This window comes from Anser brachyrhynchus, assembly GCF_964034855.1.
Source record: "Anser brachyrhynchus genome assembly, chromosome: 8".
In the NCBI taxonomy this organism is placed as follows: Eukaryota; Metazoa; Chordata; class Aves; order Anseriformes; family Anatidae; genus Anser; species Anser brachyrhynchus.
Window position 1 is genome coordinate 189001 of NC_137702.1, and position 21824 is coordinate 210824.

A 21824-nucleotide genomic window follows, 5' to 3' on the forward strand; every position below is an offset into this window, starting at 1 on the left:
AACAGTCTGTGGTTTTAGTAGTAACAAATAGGCCTATTAAATGCTGAACACTGCTAATATGTTGTGGTTATTTCTCAGAAAGCATAAAAGCTATGACGTCCTTTGTGACTCTTAATGTACTTTTACATCCATAGACTAGGATGGAATTTGACATGTTCAGGATCTTAACATCTTGATTGCATGTGACAGTTCCCTTGTATTCCCCACATTCACTCACCCTCTGCATTTACTTACTAGTTTAGCAGCAGAAGCTGAATAAGTTTGTCTCCTTTTATATTTTGGAAACTGCCTCTTATTAAACAAATGGTATCAAAAGTACCACAAGTTATAAGAGAAAAACCGTGAGCAATAGTAAGAGATGAAAAAGCTTGTGATAAGCTTATGGTGTCACTGGAAAGAAAACTTAGACAAGTGGGAAGAGGTACATGAGTGTAAAGGGAACCAACCTGTAAGCTTCAGTGAACAAAAAACATGCTCTTCACCATCACATCCAGTGAGATACCAAGCTAAAGGTATTAGCCTGTGAGACACCATGGTACCAAGAGGAACAGTCCCTGGTGGAGTAGCAATTAGTATGCTTAAATTCCTGCTCACTAGTTACATTCTAGCCACAAAAAGTACTAGTAGACTGCTGCCCTCTAAAACATCAGACTTGATGTACAAAGGGGTTCTCTAAGCTGTCAACAGTGCAAGGCTTATTATTCTTTCTGCTTTCCAATAGCCAAACACCAGCACCACTCATTTATGGCACATACAAGAATGGTGTTTTTACCCTGCTGAGCAGCTGAACTCCACCACATCCACTTCCTCACTCCCCCTCCTCAAAGAAAAAAGGGGAGAAAATGTGATGGGAAGGGCTCAAGGGTTGAGATAAGGACAGGGAGATCACTCACCAATTATTGTCACAGGAAAAACAGACTCAGCATAGGGAGATTAATATAATTTTTTGCCTATCACTACTGGACTAGAACAGTAAGAAAATAAAAGCAAACTAAAAACACCTGCCTCTCCATCCACCCTCTTCTACCTCTTCCCCCTGAGCAACACAGGGGGACAGGGGCTGCAGTCAATCCCTAATGCTTCATCTCTGCCGCTCCTTCACAGTCAATCTCTGCCCCAGCTCCAGCGTAGGGTCCCTCCCATGGGATGCCATCCTTCCCAAACTGATCCTGCATGGGCTTTTCACAGACAGCAGCTCTTCAAGAACTGCTCCAATATGGGTCTGTACCACAGGATTTATCCATCAGGACCAAACTGTTTCAACATGGGTGGCAGCTCCTGCCAGATCATGGGCTCATGCGTGGGCTCCTCTGCACAGGCTGCAGCTCCAGACCAGAGCCTGCTCCTGCAGGGGCTCTCCATGGGCCGCAGCCTTCTTGAGGCCACATCCACCTGCTCCACCATGGGCTCCTCCACGGACTGCTGCGTGAAGATCTGCTCCACCATGGGACCCATGGGCTGCAGGGACACAGTCTGCTCCACCAAGGGCCTCTCCACAGGCCACAGGGGAACTTCTGCTCAGGTGCCTGGAGTACTTCCTTCCTTTCCTTCTTCACTGACCTTGGTGTCTGCAGGGCTGTTGCTCACTCCTTGCTTTCCCAGCTGCTGTTGCTCAGCAGTCTTTTTTCCTTTCTTAAATATGCTCTCACAGAGGTGCAATCAACATTGCTTATTGGCTCAACTCTGGCCAGCAGCAGGTCCCTTTTGGAGCATGACATGGGGCAGCTTCTGGACTCTTCTCACAGAGGCCATGCCTGCAGCCCTCCTGCTACCAAGCCCTTACCACGTAAACTCAGAATGAGGAAAGTCGCAGTCACGGGAAGGTGTCGGAATGTCCTGGAATTCTGAAAAGAAGTGCAGTGCCTCTACCCAAACTAGCTAGTACTTAAGACAGGAAAGGAAGAATGGTAACAATGTCCCAAAATACAAAGCAGTAAGGGATAATTTCAGGCTATGTAGGGGCTGAAGGGAGAGCACAGAATCTGATCAGAGTGGGACATGGAAATAAAGGATAATGTCTGCAGCAGTCAGCAAGGAGATATGATTGAAATGGGTTTATGACCTGGAAAGAGCAGGATCTGTGAAGCAGTAGTGGAGGAGGAGAAAGAAGACAGGCTCAAACGTGGCAAATAAGTGAAGTCATCTGTACTGCTGCCAATAAAGTAGAGTGGTAGAAATATCGAAGTGAAGATATATGAAGGCAGTACCTGTAGTGTTTTGAGATCCCAGCACTAGATTTGCTACCATTATCAACAAGTAGCTCAACGTAAAAAAGATGATGTTAGAAGTTGATAAAAAGCTTTTTTTTTCTTATCTTGTTATAGCTTACGTGACATGTTTTCTTTCTTTCATAGGGCTATTGGCTATATAATGTCTACATTGTTCTACCCAATTGTCACCTTCATACTCATTGCAATTTGCATTTCCTACTGGGCTGTGACAGCTGTGTATCCTTCTGTCTGTGCACATCTCTGGAGAACAGTCTTCTGCTCTGCAAGAAAAAATCATGCTCTGTGATATCACCTTAACCAAACCCATGTCGATAGGGCTATTTGGTCACTTAGCACTTGCTCCACTGATGCAGGATTGTTCCTAACTGCACAGTTGGGATTGATGTACAAATCAGACAGTAGACTTAATTTCATTAAAAAGAACTGGACTAAAATTCTTGCCAATGCATTGAGGATCATGCAAGGCCTTAGTATACTACATAAGATGGACTTTAACAGGAGAAAAAAAGCCCTCAGCAAAGAGGGAATATGGCCATTAATGTGCTGCGTGCTCTATAGGCCCAATGTTAATGGTCTCTTAGCTGGGGAGGCTGCTGGTGCTTTTTGTTCAGAAAAGTATAGGAAAGGAATGAGAATATATCGTGCAATTAGTCCTCTCTAAACTGCAGAACAGAAATAACTGTTTGTTCCTGGAACAGCAAGGGTTTGGCAAGATATTAGAGAGGGGAAAATTGCTTTTTTAAAACATTTTTTTTCTTCTTTCACGTGCTAAGAATGCCAGCGTTTGCTGTTCAGGACAATGTTAATTTATTCTTCTGCTCTGTGTCTACTTCCACCAAAGTATGAACCATCAAAGAACCACTGCATAATCTGCCGTACCATAAGTAGGTGTGCAAGAGAGACTGACAGAACCTTCAAGGTTATTCCCCTTGCCCATTCTGGTCAGGAATTATCATAGTTCAAGGATAGAGTTTGCCTTAGTTCTCTGAGTAATGAGAATATTACATCATACCTGTCAGCCCTTCATATACATATCTGCATAGCAAAAGCAATTTTTCTGTTATCTGCACATATTCTTTAGAGCTAGTGGTTCCCCACTTCAGAGTCTTAAGTTGCTCAAAGCCTACAGTTGTGTGATTCCTCCTTAAAACATTTAATTAAGTTTTTTAGCTACATCAGGAGAACCTGTGTATAAAGTAATGGCTAATCAAACACTGTGCAAGTATGCAAACCTGACTTGTGACCCAGAGGTAAGTGGAACTAATATTTACTTTTATTTATTCATTTATTTATTATTTATTTGTTTATTTATTTATTTATAATAAATGTTGTACAAATTGCATTTCTTATATGCAATGCTAGTAGAAAACATGCTTATTTTAAATAATGTTTCCTCATGTTAAATCTGCAAATAGTTCTTCAGATAACACTTCTTTGTTCAAAGCAATTTACAGATATAAACTATTTTTTCTTCTAAACTGTCCTGTGAGACGGGTAGGTATTAACAGTTTACAGGGTGAGGGAGGGAGACACAGAAATACAGATTTTTTTTGATAGGTGTTCTCAAATTTGCGAGGCTTCTATTTCATTGTCCTTGTTTCATTTTAATTCAAATGTGGTAACTTACCAAGATGCAGATTTGGCCTCTAGTTTTCAAACGAATAGTATATATATATTTTTTTAAGCTGAGCAGGTTTTCCTTAATGAAACTGAAGCATATTAGGACCACAAAGATGATCAGAGGGCTGGAGCACCTCTCCTATGCAGAAAGACTGAGAGAGCTGGGTATGTTCAGCATGGAGAAGTGAAGGGTCCAGGTACACCTCGTGACCTTTCAGTACTTAAAGGGGTCTTATGAAGAGGGTGGAGAAGGACTCTTTACTTGGGTAGATAATGATAGGGCAAGGAGGAATGGTCTTAAACTAAAAGAGGATAGATATAGATTAGACATTTGGAGGAAATTCTTCACTGTAGGGGTAGTGAGGCACTGGCACAGGTTGCTAAGAGAAGTTGTGGATGCCCCATCCTTGGAGGTGTTCAAGGCCAGGTTGGATGAGGCCTTGGCTAACCTGATATAGTGGGTGGCATCCCTGCCTGTGGCAGGGGAGGTTGGAGTTAGATGATCTTTAAGATCCTTTCCAACCCAAGCCATTCTATGATTCTATGCTGCTATAATTCTATGATTCTATATTTGTCTTAAAAGTAGATTTCTGAAATTCATACTCCATTTTTGTTGGTTTCAGATGTGTGGTGAACAGGTCTGTTTGCTAACTCCATAGTTTAAAGTTAAGCACCTGAATAAGACATTAATATAACCCCCTAAATATGTAAACAGGTTGCGTGCTGTTGGAGTGCAGTGTTGAATAAGCTAATGAAACATCAAACAGAATTGTGTGATTTTTATTAAGTCACTTTCAGAGACTTTCTACATGGAATTCATTGCTTATCATTCTGGTTTTTATTTTTCTTTCCATACAGACTTTTAACACAACCAATGTTACCAAATTATGCCCAGGTGCTCAGTGTACTTTTGCATTTTATGGAGGAGAAAGTCTGTACCATAAGTACATCTTCATCTTTCAGTTAGCCAATGCCTTTGTTTTTCTCTGGCTGGTAAACTTTGCAATTGCACTGGGTCAGTGTACCCTTGCTGGTGCCTTTGCCTCTTATTACTGGGCCTCTCGAAAACCAGCTGATATTCCACTGTGGCCACTCTTCTCTTCCTTTGGACGGGCAATACGGTAAGACCGTGAAGCTGGATGTAATCCTTGTTATGTGTTCAACAAGTGCTGTTTTTACAATTTGGGAAGCCAAATGGAGAATATCAAATGAAAGTGCTTAGTCAGGAAAATGTAGTTTTTAGGGGAATGCCAAATCCAGTAGCCCAGTAGAGGCAAGGCAGCTGCAGCTTGATGTCCCCCAGTTCAATCAGTTACAAGGAAGAGCAGTTATTCCCAGTAGGTGCACACACCCAAATACATGTATACAACAAATATATACACAGCTGACCATGCAGATCAACAGACACACACACAGAGCACTTGCACAAACAGCACTAGCCCCAGTAGCTTCATCCTGTTCCCTTCTGATCAGGACTCCTGACTGTTGAGGATGATGGTCTGTTAGTGTATGTAATTCCCACTAATGGACTTTTATCCAATTGTATATATATAATATAAGGTGCATATACCACCAGTAGCCTGGCTCAGACACTTGATCTATCCAATAGCTGGCCCCTGGATCTCCTAATTCCCCAGTTGCTGGCAGCTGGATCTATGTGACCCTGAGGCCCACAGCCCCACTCCAGTTGCTGTTACAGACTCCATCCCTCACGGACAGACACACAGATACACAGAAACAGACACACACACACACCCCTCTCAATAACCCCCAGACATTATGGTCTCTCTGGAAGTTGTCTGGGACTCCTGGTTCCTCCTGTAGTTAGCCTCTCCAGGTGGCTTTCCCTTAGAGACAGACACACAAACAGGTCTCAGTTAACATGCAGACCCGATGGTCTCTCTAGCAGTTGACCAGGACCCTCAGGTACCTCTGGCAGCCGACTCTTCTTGTGGTCTCACCTTTAGAGAGACGCAAACATACTTGGCTCCCAAGCTACTTAAGCTACTCACTAGCTAATCAACCTTAACATCCACTAGCAATCACACTCACATACTATTAGTTGCTTCAGTTGCTAGCATCACAGCTCCACTGACCCTCTGATGTGTGGTCTGCGTCAAGCTGCTTGCACTTAAAAATCCATCCCCACACACATCCACACAGAAAAGAGTCCCTCACCCAGGAAAACAGAAATGCAATTTAATAAGGTAGGTCAGACTGTGCTGATCAGGTGCAGTGCATGGCCACAGAAGGTGTACTAATGTGTAGCTGTTTACATGCAACTTTTTATCCCCTTATTCCTCAATTTTTCCTGCATTTATTCCTCCCCAAACTACATTGATATCCCTCTTAACCTGCCTTTGATTCCTCCTCCCCTAAATATCCCATAGTAAGTCTTGCGCTATCCCAAAATGCTCTAATTCTCTTCCCCTGTATCCCATAATGTGTCCAATACCCCTAGTCATTAACACTGCCCAGTCCAAAAAGTGCTCAAGGAATTCAATTCCATTGATTCATCTTGATGGGTTTCACGCCTGGGCCATGAGGCTGATGGCTCTTCTGGGACAGGCGTCCTTTCCTCTGAGTGCATTGTTTGGGTTCCCCCACCTGGAGATGAGCCTTTCATGGGACAGTCCATCTCCTGTGATGGGCATGGGAGGAGCAAGGCAGTGCATTATTCAGGATGCACACTCCACCATTTTTGCTGTGCTCCCCCCTCTCCATGCCCTAACCCATTGGTCATTAGAGGACAGCAAGACCAGGGAGGATCATCCTCCTGTACTCTGCTCTGGTGAGGCCGCATCTCAAGTACTGTGCTCAGTTTTGGGCCCCTCACTACAGGAAGGACATTGAGGCCCTGGAATGCGTCCAGAGAAGGGCTATGAAGCTGGTAAAGGGCCTGGGACACAAGTCCTGTGAGGAGCGGCTGAGGGAACTGGAGTTGTTTAGTTTGGAGAAGAGGAGGCTCAGGGGTGACATTATTGCTCTCTACAATTCCCTGAAAAGAAGTTGTGGGGAGCTGGGGATCAGCCTCTTCTCACAGGTAACTAGTGATAGGATTAGAGGGAATGGCCTCAAGCTGTGCCAGGGGAGGTTTAGGTTGGAAATTAGGAGACATTTCTTCTCAGAAAGAGCAGTCCAGCAAGAGTAGTTGGAACGCGTTGCCCAGGGAGGTGGTGGAGTCACCGTCCCTGGGGAGGGGTGTTCAAGGAAAGGTTGGATGTGGTGCTTAGGGAAATGGTTTAGTGGGTGACATTGGCAGTAGAGTGATGGTTGGACCAGATGATCTTGAAGGTCTTTTTCAACCTTAATGATTCTATGATTATTAAAAGTTTGGTGCTTCCTGTCAACTTAGAGAAGGATGCCCTGATTCATGAAGTGCCTAGTTTACTAATAGCAATTAAGGAATAAACACTTTTAAAACATAGGTATAAGATTGACGTAGTCATAATAATCTTTTGATACATAAAGCCTCTCTTGACTTTATGAGACAATTGATTCACAATCTACCTTATAATTAGGCTCCTATAGTTATCTCCCATGGACACTCTGTCCAGATTAGGATTGACTTTATTCTAGAATAATTTATTTTCCAAAACTGCTCAAAGGGATTCAGTAAAAGTGAATGAATTGTAGTGATCTAAGTTGTGCCACACGCTCTAAGCAACCTGAGGTAAGAGAGTCATTACTACTTCGGCAGGGGGGTTGGACGCGATGATCTCTGGAGGTCCCTTCCAACCCCTACAATTCTGTGATTCTGTGATTACAGCTTGGCACAGGCTTTGTACTTATCTTTTTAGCTGATAGTTTGTGCTGGTAGGGAATGTTTAGCTATGCCATTGTGATTAAGACATAAAGTATAATTAGAGCCAACTGCTGTGAATACAAGCCATTAAATAGCATTTAATTTGTTTCAGGTACCATACAGGTTCACTGGCATTTGGTGCTTTAATTCTTGCAATTGTCCAGCTTATTAGAGTAATACTGGAATACTTGGATCACAAACTGAAAGGTGAGATTTATGAATCTGCTCTAGCTTATTAAGAACTCCTTTTGTAAATGATTTCCTGACTTTCCCAAGATGTTTTTTGAGCAATTAAAAGAGATGAATTCCACATTAGCACTAGCCATTTTAGTTCAATTCAAAATCAACGAATTTGTGCTGATTTACTCAAATTGAGTAAATTGGGAGTTTAATGCAGAATTCATTCAGGACATGAATATGATCTAACTTAAAGCTAGTGAGCTAAATTTGGTTAGGAAAGAGAGTCCGTACATAGAAGAAAAGAAATATTTCTGGTTTTGCCACAATGTAAGAATTTATTCTGAATAGATTTCTTTGTTCTGAAGACTGTTCATGAATTCTATGATGTACGCTCTCCTTTTTTCAGGTACACAGAACTCCTTCACTAGATTTCTACTCTGCTGCCTCAAATGCTGTTTCTGGTGTTTGGAAAAATTCTTAAAATTTATAAACAGAAATGCCTACATCATGGTATGTGTTGTCTTTGCATGTGGTCTCCCCTGTCTGGGATGGTAAAATAACCTAGCTACTTCTAGTTGGTCAACAGCCAGCAGTACTAGAATATGCTGAATAAATAATGGCATTTATAGGAGTTTTCAGGAATTGCATGTGGTACTGCCATGAAAAAGTAAGATTTTTTTCCTTCTTCTAAGCTCAGCCTTTTCTTGACTGTCTTTTTCCATACTCCATGCTCCACAAAGTAAGTGGAAAAGGATGGCATAACTGGTTAACTTCCTCTCTGAATCAGTGGCTGAAATCCTGATTTCAACAGGAATGTTATCTTGTTTTGTATCGCATGTTGGACACTTCTTTGTGGTGGCAGGATTTGAATAAGGAAGTCAGAAGGCACGTGGTGTCTGTATTTGCTCCTGGAAGTCAAAAGCACAAATTGTACTAGCAGCAGCAGTGATGTTACTCTGAAATAACCCTTGTTATTTTAGCTTCCTGAAGAGAAATTCCAGATTTTCACCTAAATAGACATACACAGATTTCACCCTAGGATGTTCTGACTTGAAACAACTTCAGTGATTGAAAATGACAGTCACAGATGTTATCTCAAAGGAGGTGGCTGTAATGAATCTATTATAACCCACTGTTCTAACAAAAGATATTTCCAATTAATGCTGTCTTGAAGAAGAAGTATTCTTTTTGAATATCTTTTTTACAGTTGGCAAACGGACTGTACTAGAACCAGAAGAGGTTTTCTAGAATATCTTACCCTTGTGGACACTATTCCAGAAAGAAAAAATGTTTTTGTTCCTGTATAGCTTTAGCTGCCATGCTTTATGTTGATGTAAATCTACTGACTTTGATACTGGTGTTGCTGATTTATTCTCCAGAACAGAGTCTGGTTTAAGTCAATATCTAAATGGGTCAACTCACTTTTGCTCTACAAGCACCTGTTCCTTTCTGCTGGCTATAAATCTTACATGGGTAACTAGCTAAGTGAGAAGAATCCCTCAGCAAGTAGCATTTTTGCTCTGCTTGGAAAACTAAGTACTGAATCTGCTGCCTGCAAGATCGCAAGGGGTAGCACACTCACAAACAGGTGATTTGGAGGGGAAAGATGGATGATATTCTGTTGCAGCTTGATGGGAAGCATCGATAGATAATAGGTGATTGGGGGATTGTTCCTTTATGTTCATCTGAGTGTTCCATGGCCACAGATTAAAAAGAACTATGCATTACATGTAGTATGATTCTTAAATACAAAGAGGTATTCTGATTATTTAAAACACTTAACAACTACTATTGTTTTGCAGATTGCCATATATGGTAAAAACTTCTGCACCTCAGCAAAGGAGGCTTTCTTTCTGCTCATGCGAAATGTGGTGAGGTAAGGGACCATCTCCCAGTCCTTGGAAATGTCAGGTTTCCCTGCTATTGCACGATGAAGACACACTTCCTTCCTCTCCTACCTCTACTCCAACTATTAATGTAAGCTGGTTCTGTCCCATGACACGACCATCACTTCTAAAAGCCAGTGTGTAAGAGCAAGCTCTCTGGCACAGTAACCTGTGCAAAGTTGATCTAATATAGCAGTTTTGTTTTGATTGCTTGTTTAAAATCCTAAGCACCCAATAGATTGTAATAGTGCCTCCAAGGAACTAATGGAGTCACTGAGAGGAGATCTATGGGTATACAGCAATGCGATACTCATAATCTATTGTTTGTGTGCTTCTTGAGCGTTTGTCCACTTGCTTTCTCTCAAAAAGGAAAACTGAAAGACCTAAGTCTATAGATTGCTCCAGAAAGCCTATGGGGTGTTGAAATGTGGCAAGAAAGAAGAGGGAGTACTCTCAAAAACAGTGTGTTTAACATAATTAGATCTTCCCTGGTGCTGGGAACTCCCCAGGTCTGTTTCCCCGCTATCAAGATTGCTGCCAAACTCCCTGTTCTCACCAGTACTTCATTGTTCTTGGCTGTTCCTGTAATACTGTGGGATCAAAAAAGAATGGGAGAAGAACCTGGGAGCAGGCCATGTTGATGCCATAGCAGACAATCTAAGCAAGAGGCACAGTAAAACTGGTTAGGTAGTTTATTTAGTGAAGAACAGGGAGCAGGAAGGTAATGGAAGGGGATGCTGAAAGGCAGCAAAATGGAAACAATGCTTAAGAAAGAGGAGGAAAGGACTGGAGATGGGAAAATTGAGTACGTATCAGAACAGTGGTGCCCACATTGTGTAGTGCTTGTGCAATAGGAAAGAGAAGCTGCATTTGTTTCGTCTCAGAACCACTGCTTCACCGTCCTTTGTGCTTCTGCTCTAATCAGTAAAAGCAACAACTAAAATATAGGTATATAATTTTATGGTTTTGAACAGAAATTTTTTTATCTTGTGTATTTTACTTCTATTGCTGAACTCTGACAGGCTAAATATGATTTGTTCTTTTTAAGAGTTATAATGTTTATTTTTCATGGTAGTCAGTACTGTATACTGCGATCTGCATAGCATTCAGTGTTGTCATGAGACTGAATATGCAAAGCTCATTTTCCATGCCATTATTTACCTGAAGTTTCTGGTAAGACAGGCGGGCAGGCTTTCAAGCAGAAACTCCCTGCTGTTGCTTTCAGTGAAGGCTGCAGATTTACTGTCAATTTTTTTGTCTACCTCCATTCATTCATCTGTGACTGTCCCTCTGCTTTGCAGCCTCTTACCTTCAGTGTTGTACCATGATATCTTAAGATAGTTCTGTAGATTTGGCATGATCTGGAGTGATGAAATGTGGCCAGATGGGACTAAGTGAAAAGAGGACATACCAGCAATCTACACAAACATTGCTTTTTGTTATGGTGTGTACTTTGCCTCTTCTGGGCTGGTTTATCTGTGACCTAAAAGAAAGATTGAAATAAAGATACATTTTTATTTTTATTTTTTTATCATCAAGAGCAATGAAGAGTTTCCAAGTGCTGCAGCAGTGTTGCTGCATTAAGGCCTAATTCAACAAAAGGCTCAGTGCTTTTTTTGCCTCACAGGATTAGGTTATAACAAAGTCCATCTCAGTGTTGCTTTTCTGCATTGTTATACTGTCAGTCTGTGAAACCAGCAGTAAACAGCTTCTTGGCCACATTTTGTCAATTACCCATAGATGTAAGGAAAAAGAATACAAATGTCTGGTTTGTGATGGTTATATATCATGTCTTTTGCTGAACAGAGTCGCAGTTCTGGACAAAGTTACAGACTTTCTTTTATTCCTGGGGAAAATTCTCGTTGCTGGTGGTGTAGGTAAGCTAATCGATTTTTTTCCAAATTGTATGTTCTTATTTTCTGATACCTACAAGTGTGCCTCCCATATTCATATATGCTTGGTTAACAGTTGGAGGTTCTCCTTGGTCTGACTATTTGGGAAGCTGTTCCTATATCCAAAGATTTTCAAGACTGAACCGAAACAAATATATATTTTTCCCATTTTTTTTTTCTCTGTATGGTCATAATAATATCACTTAGATGCAGAGGGTTGGATTAGATTAGGTATAAGGAGGAAATTCTTTACTGCGAGGGTGGTGAGGCACTGGAACAGGTAGCCCACAGAAGTTGTGGATGCCCCATCCCTGGAAGTGTTCAAGGCCAGGTTGGATGGGGCTTTGAGCAATCTAGTTTAGTGGGAGGTGTCCCTGCCCATGGCAGGGAGGTTGGAACTAGATGATCTTTAAGGTCCCTTCCAACCCAAACCATTCTATGATTCTGTGATTTCTGTAACTGCTTTTACTGTGTTTGCATGTGTTACTAGCACAAGGACTTCTGCAGACAAAGCATCATAGCTGGATCAAATCAAATTCACAACCAATAAGTCAGTCATAATCTGTTCTCCCTCCATGAGAACTGAGCAAACTTGCACATGACATTCAGCTGGCAGCAGACAGCACACATACAAGAGGAGATGGTACAGATCTGCAGGAGATGGGCCTGAAGCTCTGCTGTATTAAAGCCCATTCAAAAGGATTTCCAAGCCATAGGAACAAAATAGAATATTTCTAACATCTTCATAGAGTTTTCTTTGTTACCACAAAATATCAAAAATCATTTTTGAAAATTCATATAATTCATGGTTTGCTATGATAAAAAATAGATTTTTTAAAATTTAAGCACTTTCAGAAATTCAAGTTGGCGGTATTTCATTACAGCTTTTCTAAATTGTGACAGCAGTTTCAAAATATTGTTATACTAATATACGTATTTTGTATTCTGTATACTTTAAAAGATTACTAATGAATGATATTTTTACTAGAAACAGAAAATTAATACCAGGACCACATCTATTTTTTTTTTGTCATTACTGTGGTGTGACTTTCAAGATGGGCAGCAAATTTGATTCGAAACACATTTTCTGAAATGCTAGCCATGAAATACTGAAATTCATTCATGTCTTCTTTCTGTTTAAGAATAAATCTTTTTGTCTGTTTCTGTTTTAAATGCATTGTTCTATTCTAAATTTATTATTCTGTTTATCACTAGCACTGTCATTTCTCTTTTTAATCTGAAATAGTTAAGTATTTCTTCAAGCAATAAAATCTAAAGCAGCAGGATTTTGCTCACTTGATTCCTTATTTTAGAAAAATCCACCTGGTGGTCTTAGTTATTATTCCATTCTATTGTCTTTTTCATCATTATTTATTAAATCCAGTAGAACGATGAAATAAACCAATTGATTAAAGTCATTTTGGGCCCATGGATATCTTTACAGTAATTGATTCACTTGCATCTCTCTCCTGTTCAGAATACAGATCCAGGAGATAATTAGTATGGAGGAATTAATTGTTTACAAGATCTTGTAAAAACCAGCCTTGGATCTACTATCTGTTGGTTTTGTTTCATCCATTCTTTAGCTGTTAGAAGATCAGAGTAGCCCTAGGAATCACTAACCTTTTGTGCTTCTTGCAGGTGTTCTTGCATTCTTTTTCTTCACACAGAGAATACCAATCTTTGCACAGGAAGCACCAGCATTAAATTACTACTGGGTACCATTGTTGGTAAGGCAACTGTCTAATCCTCTGAACACTGCAGGCAACTTGAGGTGTTCAGATGAGACAGGGCATGTTCTGGTAACAGCTCCTGTCATGCTCTCAGTGACATACTACCCACTGAAGTGAGGAGTGAACTGCTATACTCTACTCCTCCGGATCCTTCAGGCAGAAGTGTCACTGCAATGACTCTGCACCTTCAGAGAAATTAGTTTTCACATCTGCTTTGCTCAGACTTTCCAGATAGCAAAGGCTGGTGGTGAGGCACCAATGACAGTGGGGATTATAATGAAAAAGGTCTGTGATGCATCTTTTCTCCTTGTAGCCCTCATAGACTCTGGAACAGCTCCAGGATGAGTCATTCTTTAGAATAATATCTTGAAGGAGTTCAGAATGTTCTTGGCATATAATCTCTGTGGGGGTTGAAATGGCTCCAATTTGGCAGCTGAAAAACTGGTGGCTACTGCATGTTAGGATACAGCATCTTGAACCTGTAATACCTTTTCACATTAGTAGTAACATCTGATAGAATTACGGAGCTGCAATTAATTCTACCAAAACTTGCTTAGCAGACTAGGCCTCTTATTTGTGTTAATACTGCCATATTGATGACAAACTAACGTTTGGGGTTTTATTGTGCTTTGTTTTTTTTTGTAGACTGTCATTATTGGCTCCTACCTAGTTGCACACGGGTTCTTCAGCGTCTATGCAATGTGTGTCGATACGCTTTTCCTCTGCTTTTGTAAGTACTGAGTTTTGTTTCACTAATATCTGAAAGAATTCTGTGGCACTCTCAAAGGGACTACTGTTCAATTTTTCCAGCCAGAGAATACTAAAATCATAGAATCACAGAATCATCTTAAAAGAAATCAGTTGATCTCAAATTAGGACATAATTATAAGAAGAGGATGTACTTCCTACAGAACACATTCCCTTTTCTAGACTTAGAGGATTAAAGAAATAAACATACTAATTTCTATGATGAAAGTCATTTTGGTAGGTCCAAGTGAAAGTTACGTGGTAGTGATTGTTCTCACAACTGACAAATTATTACATATTAAGGGAATACTGAAATAGTAACAGTCTTGATCTATCATATCCACAGCGATCACTGAGGTAAGATAAACATGATAGTACTGATTCTCCTCTTACAGTAGCATAAATGCTTTGCTTCCTCTGAATCATAACCATATTTAAACACTCACCTTCTTAACTCTGCTTCTCTAGGAACTAAAGTTAGGATCAATTCTGGAGATACTGGGGTGTCAAACAATCACAGGAACGAAATCAGTCAGAAACATTTTTTGGCATCCTCATATGCAGCTTTACTGCTATAAGTAGAAAGAATAGCCTTCTGTAGAGTAGCTGTATTTCACTTCTTACCTCTGTGAAAGTTTAGAAGTGTTCCCACCAAAGAAAGCAAGGAATCATGATGATTTTTTCTAGTCAATGAGGTGGTTACATCAATTGCAAGGCAAGTGAGAAGTCTGGACACGTGTGTTCATGTATTGCCATCTGTGCAGGATATTGATAATTATACTTGGGTGTTAAGAATGAAGATACAAATGATTATGTTTGGGTGCTACAATGACACCTGAGTCTCAGTCTTACTTGACTTCTGTAGAGTTGCAGTAATGGCTGCATTTTCTGAAGGAATCAGACCCAAATAATTCAGTCACGTTGTTGATTTCACATCAGTAGGTAGCTAAGCACTACCATGCAGCTCTCTGTCCTCCAGTGGAGGACAGAGACAGGGGTTGAAAATATGATGAAAAAATATGATGAAAAGAAACTAATAAAATATGATGAAAAAAGCTAATGGATTGAGGTAAGGACAGGGAGACCACTCACCAAGTACCATCACAGGCAAAAACAGACTTGACTTGTGAAAGATTGAGTATATCATCACTTAATAACAGAGTAGAGCAGTAAGAACTAAAAGTGAAATAAAAGCACCTTCCTCCACCCCCCTCCTTCTTCCCTGGCTCAGCTTCACTATTCATTCTTCTACCTCTTCCTCCCAGGTGGTGCAGGAGAATGGGGAATGGGGATTGTGGTCAGGCTGAAAGAATACTTTGTCAGATGCTGAACCGTCAAGGCGCCTCTCTTCCCAGGCTCCAATGTGCGGTCCCTCCCATGGGATGCCATCCTTCCCAAACTGATCCTGCATGGGCTTCCCACAGACAGCAGCTCTTCAAGAACTGCTCCAATATGGATCCATACTACAGGGTCCATCATTCAGGAGCAAACTGCTCCAACACAGGTCCCCCACAGGTGGCAGCTCCCATGAGATCACCTGTTCCTATGTTGGCTCTCACTGGGCCACATCCTCCTTCAGACCAGATCCATCTGCTCCACCGTGAGCTCCTCCATGGGCTGCAGTGTGGAGATCTGCTCCACCACGCACTGAAACAGGTTGACCACAGAAGCCGTGGATGCCTAGCCCCTGAAGTTGTTCAAGGTCAGGTTGAATGGGTCTCTGGGCAGCCTGATCCAGTGGGTGGCATCCCTGCCCATGGCAGGGAGGGGTTGAAACTAGATGATCTTTAAGGTCCTTTAAAAAAGAAAAAGGTCCCTTAAAAAATAAAGTTATGTGCCCATCTCGTTATTTTAAATTCATATTCTGTTTTACTTCCCATGCTTCCATTTTGTACTAGACAGTAGGAAATCCTATATGATATTGTGCACTCACAGCATCAGGTTTTCAAAAGAATTTCATCCTAATGAAGAAGGGTCCAATTTTAAAAAGTACTTAAATCCAAATCTCCCTTTAGGACAAAATGTCAGGCTGCTTTAGGAAAACTGGCCACCAGTGTGTAAACATGAGTGTTCCTGAAAATTTCCACTTAAAATGCCAAAACAAAGAAATGGAGAATAAAAAGGATATACTGCTGTCATTTTAAAATGGTTAGATGTGCGTGTCTTTGCTTTGTGTAAAATAAATTCTGGCTTGAGAAAACAGAATTTTTGGTGTCCTTCAGCAGTTTAACAATACAACTAAATTGCCTTGAGATTTGTTTAAAACGTTGGTTCTTTTGCTGTCTCCCTTCACCTCTCTTTCTCTCTCTCTTGTTTGTGTGTTTGTATTTGGTTGCACTGCTGTTTGCTGCTTTGGCTGCTTTTGCTGTGTAAATTCAGGTGAAGATCTGGAGAGAAATGATGGATCTACAGCAAAACCCTACTTCATGTCAGCTAGCCTTCACCGAATTCTAGGGAAGAAGGAACTGAGCCCTAAGAAGGCAGTAGGATAACATACAGTAAACCTCAACATCAAAACAGTATCAATTTTAATCAAAATGTGTATAAAAGGCACAAGTAAAAACAGTACATGATGCTTCTGGTTAATGGGTGATTCTTTTTTCCTTTTGCTTACATCTAAAAAAAATCAGCAACGTTGGTAATGTTTAACTAATTTAAACACTTAAGCTTGTGAAACAAGGCCACGTTTTAGTTTATAGAGTGCCTATGAAAAGGAAAATGTAAATTTGAAGCTTTTCTAAGTCTATAATAATGTTTTAATAACTTTTGTAACACAAGTTGCTGCCTTAGATGACAGCAGTTTTGATAAGATTTCTTTTTATAAGTGTATATTTGTAAAAGATATTCAGGCAATTTTTTGAAAGCACTACAATGTAACCTAATTAGCCATAAGAAGATAGTTTGAGATTCTCTGGTTAACCAGGAGATGCTACTAAATTTGTAAATATGGTGCTATGATTGTATTTTTTTTGTACATGCTGGTTTTCAGCTATTTAAACTGTGATTATACATGCATTAATGATTCCCTACACTGAAATATGTAGTAATATTTTAATCATATCCATGACTATTTTAAGAAATGATAGTATCATGTAGTCCCACAGAAGGAAATTGGAGAAGACTACAGTTGGTACTGGTTTAAGTGAAGTTTTCTATGAATAGTGCTTAAAAGATGATCTAATTCAGAAATGGTCCTTTAGCGCTTAAAAAAAAGTGAATTGTGGTTCACAGAAAAGGGGTTTCATCTGGTCCCAGATGCTGAATGTATCATTTCTAGCTGATGTGTAAGAGGGAGGTGCTTGTACTATCCCCTATCTTTAATCAAACTCTGATTATGTTCTACATTATGTAGACACTGAGCTGCACTGAAAGGAAAACCAAATTCAGACTTTTTTTTCCTTGAAGGAAAGTCTTAGCTCTATATGTACACAAGGAACTTCATTGTGTTTGCCTAGCTGGCAAAAGCTTCTTAGCAGACATTGCAATGACCACGTGGATTCTGAGGCAAGTGTGCTCTTTCTGCACACTTTTCTCTAAGCTTTCAGTGGCTCACTTGGTAAGATGTGAAGATAAGACATTGAACTTGAGTCTTACATGATACAGGATTAATTAGCTACCAAAAGATGCTCCAAAAGATTCAGTGCTCCAAAAGATTATTGGTTATTAGAACAAAATCTTTACAAAAAAATCACATTAACATTCTATTCAGGTCTATGAACCTCCCTTTAGTAGAACTATCACTGAGGTTAGTAACATCTTTGTTCATAGAAAAAGTCTTACACTCTCTCTGAGTACTTTTCAACTTTGTTACTGCCATGAGCTGAGCTGGAAACATTTTAACTTAATCTCATAACTACCCAAGGAAACAACTATATTCAGGTGTGCTCCTAGTTTTCATGGATTCCCCAGTACTGAATAAGGTACTCCATAACAATCCACTTTCCAGGACTGCCATGTGGCATACTTCTCCTAAATCTATGACAGGAATTCAGCTGCTGGAAATAGTTTTCTAGCCCAAGGAGTCCTTTGGTGTCATAAAGAGAAAGGCAAATTCTTTTCCAGATTATTTGAATTCAAATTTCTGGGGAAATTTATCAACAATACACATTCCAAAATGATTTTGCTCCCTGACTTACGGCTCCGACTGTCCTTCATGCAACAGATTTGAGGTTAAGTTAATGCACAAATGATTACCACCCATCTTCTTGAAGTCATGGGCATGATAGGATCTTGAAATCCTGTGAATGGAGGCAAAAGTGACAGGATGCTTCTATGCATTCCCTTATCCAGCTGCCACTGTAGTGCTTTCCCCTGAAGCAGAAATGAGTGTTTCATTTTTGGACTTAAATAATGTAAACTAAAGACTTACAGTTTCAAACATAGCTAATGACTGTGGGAACCTTTAGTTTTTGAGAACCCCACCTGAGATACCATAAACTTACAGAAAGGGCTGAGAAACATAGCTTCTGAAAATTGACTGGTGGTTTTCACTGACATTATCGTTCCTTTCTCATCACATGTGTGGCAATGAATATACAACCCCCCCATCGTTCTAATCTTGTCTGAGAATTAAGTCAATAACTTTATGAGGCATGTGTCACCAGTCCATGATTAGGTAACCTGCTGGTCTGTGATTATGGTCCATGCACTATTATCATTTTTGAACTACCATGTAATTAGTTTGCAGCTGAAGCAGCTGCATTAAGTAATCTATATTTCTCTACTGGACTCCAATGTCTTACTGGGATCTCAGCTGAAAAAGTGTATTTCTGAATACAGTATGCTTTTTTTATCATATGAATGTAACCATAGAGTTTATTAGGAATAAAACATAAAAGAAATAGTGTACAGTTATTTAATTAGAAGACTTTTGTAACAAACCTATGCATTTACTAAAGGAATTTCTAAAAGTGAAAGTTTTAAATTGCATTATTATTTATATACAGTAAATATATATGTGTGTATAAACTCCTCCACTCACTATTTTGTGAAAATTAATTATTTAGAATGTAAATGATCATCATTTATGAGAAGAAAATTTAAAAGCCATTTTCTTAATGACATAGTTAAGAGAACTGTGAAAATACAAAGCAATACCATGCAAATTTTGTAATCAATAAACTGAGTAAATAAATCATAATGATTCAATAGTAAAATTGGCTTTTTAAAATAAAATGCTATTAATGAATTAAGTAGAAAATAATGCAAGTATTTACTTGGAAAAAAAAAAATAAAGTTTTAAGATTAGGTTTTAATAATGGTTCCTAACGAATCCTGTGGAACACTGTCTGAAGACTTCCACGATGGGTACTAGTAGACTAGTAGCCATGTTTTTGGATTTGGACATTTACCTTTTTAGTATAAAATTTAGAATTCCATTCTTCACTTTAAAGTGGAACATGTGGCTACATACAACACAGTAAAGTATGTAATATATTCTTTGATCCTCAGCCCATGGAAGTCAGTGATAAAACTTCTACAAGGCACGGGCCAGCCCTGTATAGTGAGGCTGGTTATTATTCTGTGTGTACAGTCCAGTAAGTGGCAAAATTTAAGGAACTGACAGCCTGGATCTCATGGTCCTGTGGTTTGCAAGGGCCTCAGCAGGTGGTGGTGGGGCTTCTGAGGTCCTGCCCAGCTACTGACTGGGTGATTCTCCTCCTAGGGAAAGAGTTACAAAGACAGGATGGCTCTGCAGAAAGACCATTTTGCATGAATAAAACTTTTTTGAGGATCTTGAACAAGCAGAATGTAGAAACCAAGAGACAGGAGAAAATACCCACTGTCATATCCACGCAATCATGTTTGCTTTAATTATGGTTTGATTCACTGTGTCTCCTTGTGACACATTAAAGGATGGCTTTTATTTGCATGTATTATACCAAAGTTTTAATGTCAAGCCTTCAAATTTAAAAAAAAAAAAAAAAAACAAAAACAAAAATGCAACTCAAAAAAAAAAAAACAAAGCAAAGAAAAAAGTAAAATGGAATTATTTGTCATACTGAGGTTTTTTTCCAAGTATTATTCAGCAGTTGATTATTGTGAATTGGGTGTTATAAGGATGCTGAACAGTCTTTCAAACATTACTATTTAAAAGTATGAAATATTTTGTTATCGCATGTTCTGTAGTAGAGCAGTAAACTGATTTGGCAGACACAATATCAAACTTATTTTGGGACAGTCAATAAGTAGTCTAAAGATCAGTTATCACGGAAGTGACTGTGAGGAACAGACTGTCTTCTGTAATGTAGAATGTCTCCCTTTGACCAATTGCAGGTCTCTCAGCCTGGACAACTGTGTCCTCTTTGACAAAGTGCCTTAACTGGCTATTATTTTACCTGGCTTATATTTTTAAGTCTATTCACATCACATAAACTACACAACAGAAAAGGCTAGCTAGAAAACATGATGCTCTCTTTATTTGAATTTAACTGATAAAAAATTTAATTGCAGAAAAAAAATGTGAGGCATATTTAACCTGCATAATGCAGCATATGCAATTTTCCTGTTGCTGTCATCAGATCATGGAAGTATACTGTGTGGTCCAGGAGAAAGTATATGACAATTGTGGTGTTGCAAATAATTAAATAGAAACAGTGTAAGACTGTTCCAGTTTTAGTAGTAGATTTTTTATACCTTTAATTTATGGTATAATGAACTTCTGGGTATGGCCTATTCTGCTTTCAGTTACAATGATCTTACTCATTGTACCTGTGTAACTGTGGGGAGAACTGGGCTATTGCTACTTAGAAGAATAAAAAAAGCTAGCAAATACTATCCTACTGTAATACTATTTGTGTGTTCCCAAGCATAAAATTCATTCTCCATTTTAAGAATGATAATTTGTTGTTCTGGAAATGTTTTATAAATTATTCTAATTTTTTTAACTTTTTATAGAGGCAATTTTTGAGGTAATAAGTAATTTGTACTGTGGTGTAATCAAATAAGAAATAAAATGTTTCTTCATGTGTATGATTACTACTACTACTACTATTAAAATTGTTTGTTACAGAAAGTCTACAAACATTTGTCCCACATAAGGAGTTATAAAAAAATCACAAAAAGTCTATTTAAGGTTTAAGAAACGGAAGGGAGGTTACTGTCTGTTTCACTAATTAATGTGATTGTTAAGGTTATATTATTATCTTGCCAAAACCAAATTAACATGAGCACATGACAGTTTGAGCTCTAAAACCTATTTGCTTCTGCTGTGCAGAAATAGGAACGTATTGTTTAAATACCTTTGGTAACTAAAGCGTTTAATATTTAATTTTGTTGTTACTCACTGTTTTACAGCTCTTGGGGATTGTTCTAATAAAGATTTAGATACCAAGCAGAGTACGCCTGTTTTATGAGAAGCGCTGCGCAAGGCAGGGCACTGGTCCCGCTTCAGCCGCCAGCACGGTATCGCCAGCCCGCAGCGCAGCGGCGGGAGAGCCCGGCCCGGCCCGGCCCGGCCCGGCCCGGAGCGGAGGGGACGCCCCGGGCTGCGCTGCGAGCTCGCCGCGTGCAGCCGGCGGGGGGCGGCCACAAGCGACCGCCGAAGCGGAGGCACCGCGGGGAGCGGCCTCGGGGCGCTGGGCGGGCTCGGCGCTGCGGTGACCGCCGCTGAAGGTGGGAGTCGCGTCCTGGGACGTGGGGAGGCCACGCTCCGCCGCGCCTTGACGCGCGGAAATTCTTAATGCTGCTTGTATAGGCTTGGGGATCGTTTGTTCTGTTTATGATTCACA

At 39.9% G+C, this 21824-nt stretch overlaps 1 protein-coding gene across 2 annotated transcripts in view; it reads left to right on the forward strand.

The window, feature by feature from the left end:
• Positions 1 to 21427, forward strand: part of SLC44A5 (solute carrier family 44 member 5) — a 91553-nt gene extending 70126 nt beyond the window's left edge. The window contains exons 13-22 of one of the 2 annotated variants that reach the window (XM_080601548.1): positions 2355 to 2447; positions 3394 to 3481; positions 4710 to 4972; positions 7769 to 7863; positions 8243 to 8346; positions 9639 to 9712; positions 11529 to 11599; positions 13256 to 13344; positions 13993 to 14077; positions 16474 to 21427. In XM_080601548.1, the coding sequence (XP_080457674.1) occupies positions 2355 to 2447; positions 3394 to 3481; positions 4710 to 4972; positions 7769 to 7863; positions 8243 to 8346; positions 9639 to 9712; positions 11529 to 11599; positions 13256 to 13344; positions 13993 to 14077; positions 16474 to 16586 (1075 nt within the window). In that variant the 3' untranslated portion in view covers positions 16587 to 21427. The remainder of the gene's footprint in view (positions 1 to 2354; positions 2448 to 3393; positions 3482 to 4709; positions 4973 to 7768; positions 7864 to 8242; positions 8347 to 9638; positions 9713 to 11528; positions 11600 to 13255; positions 13345 to 13992; positions 14078 to 16473) is intronic. The other variant, XM_080601549.1, reaches the window with a different exon arrangement.
• The last annotated feature ends 397 nt before the right edge of the window (positions 21428 to 21824 follow it).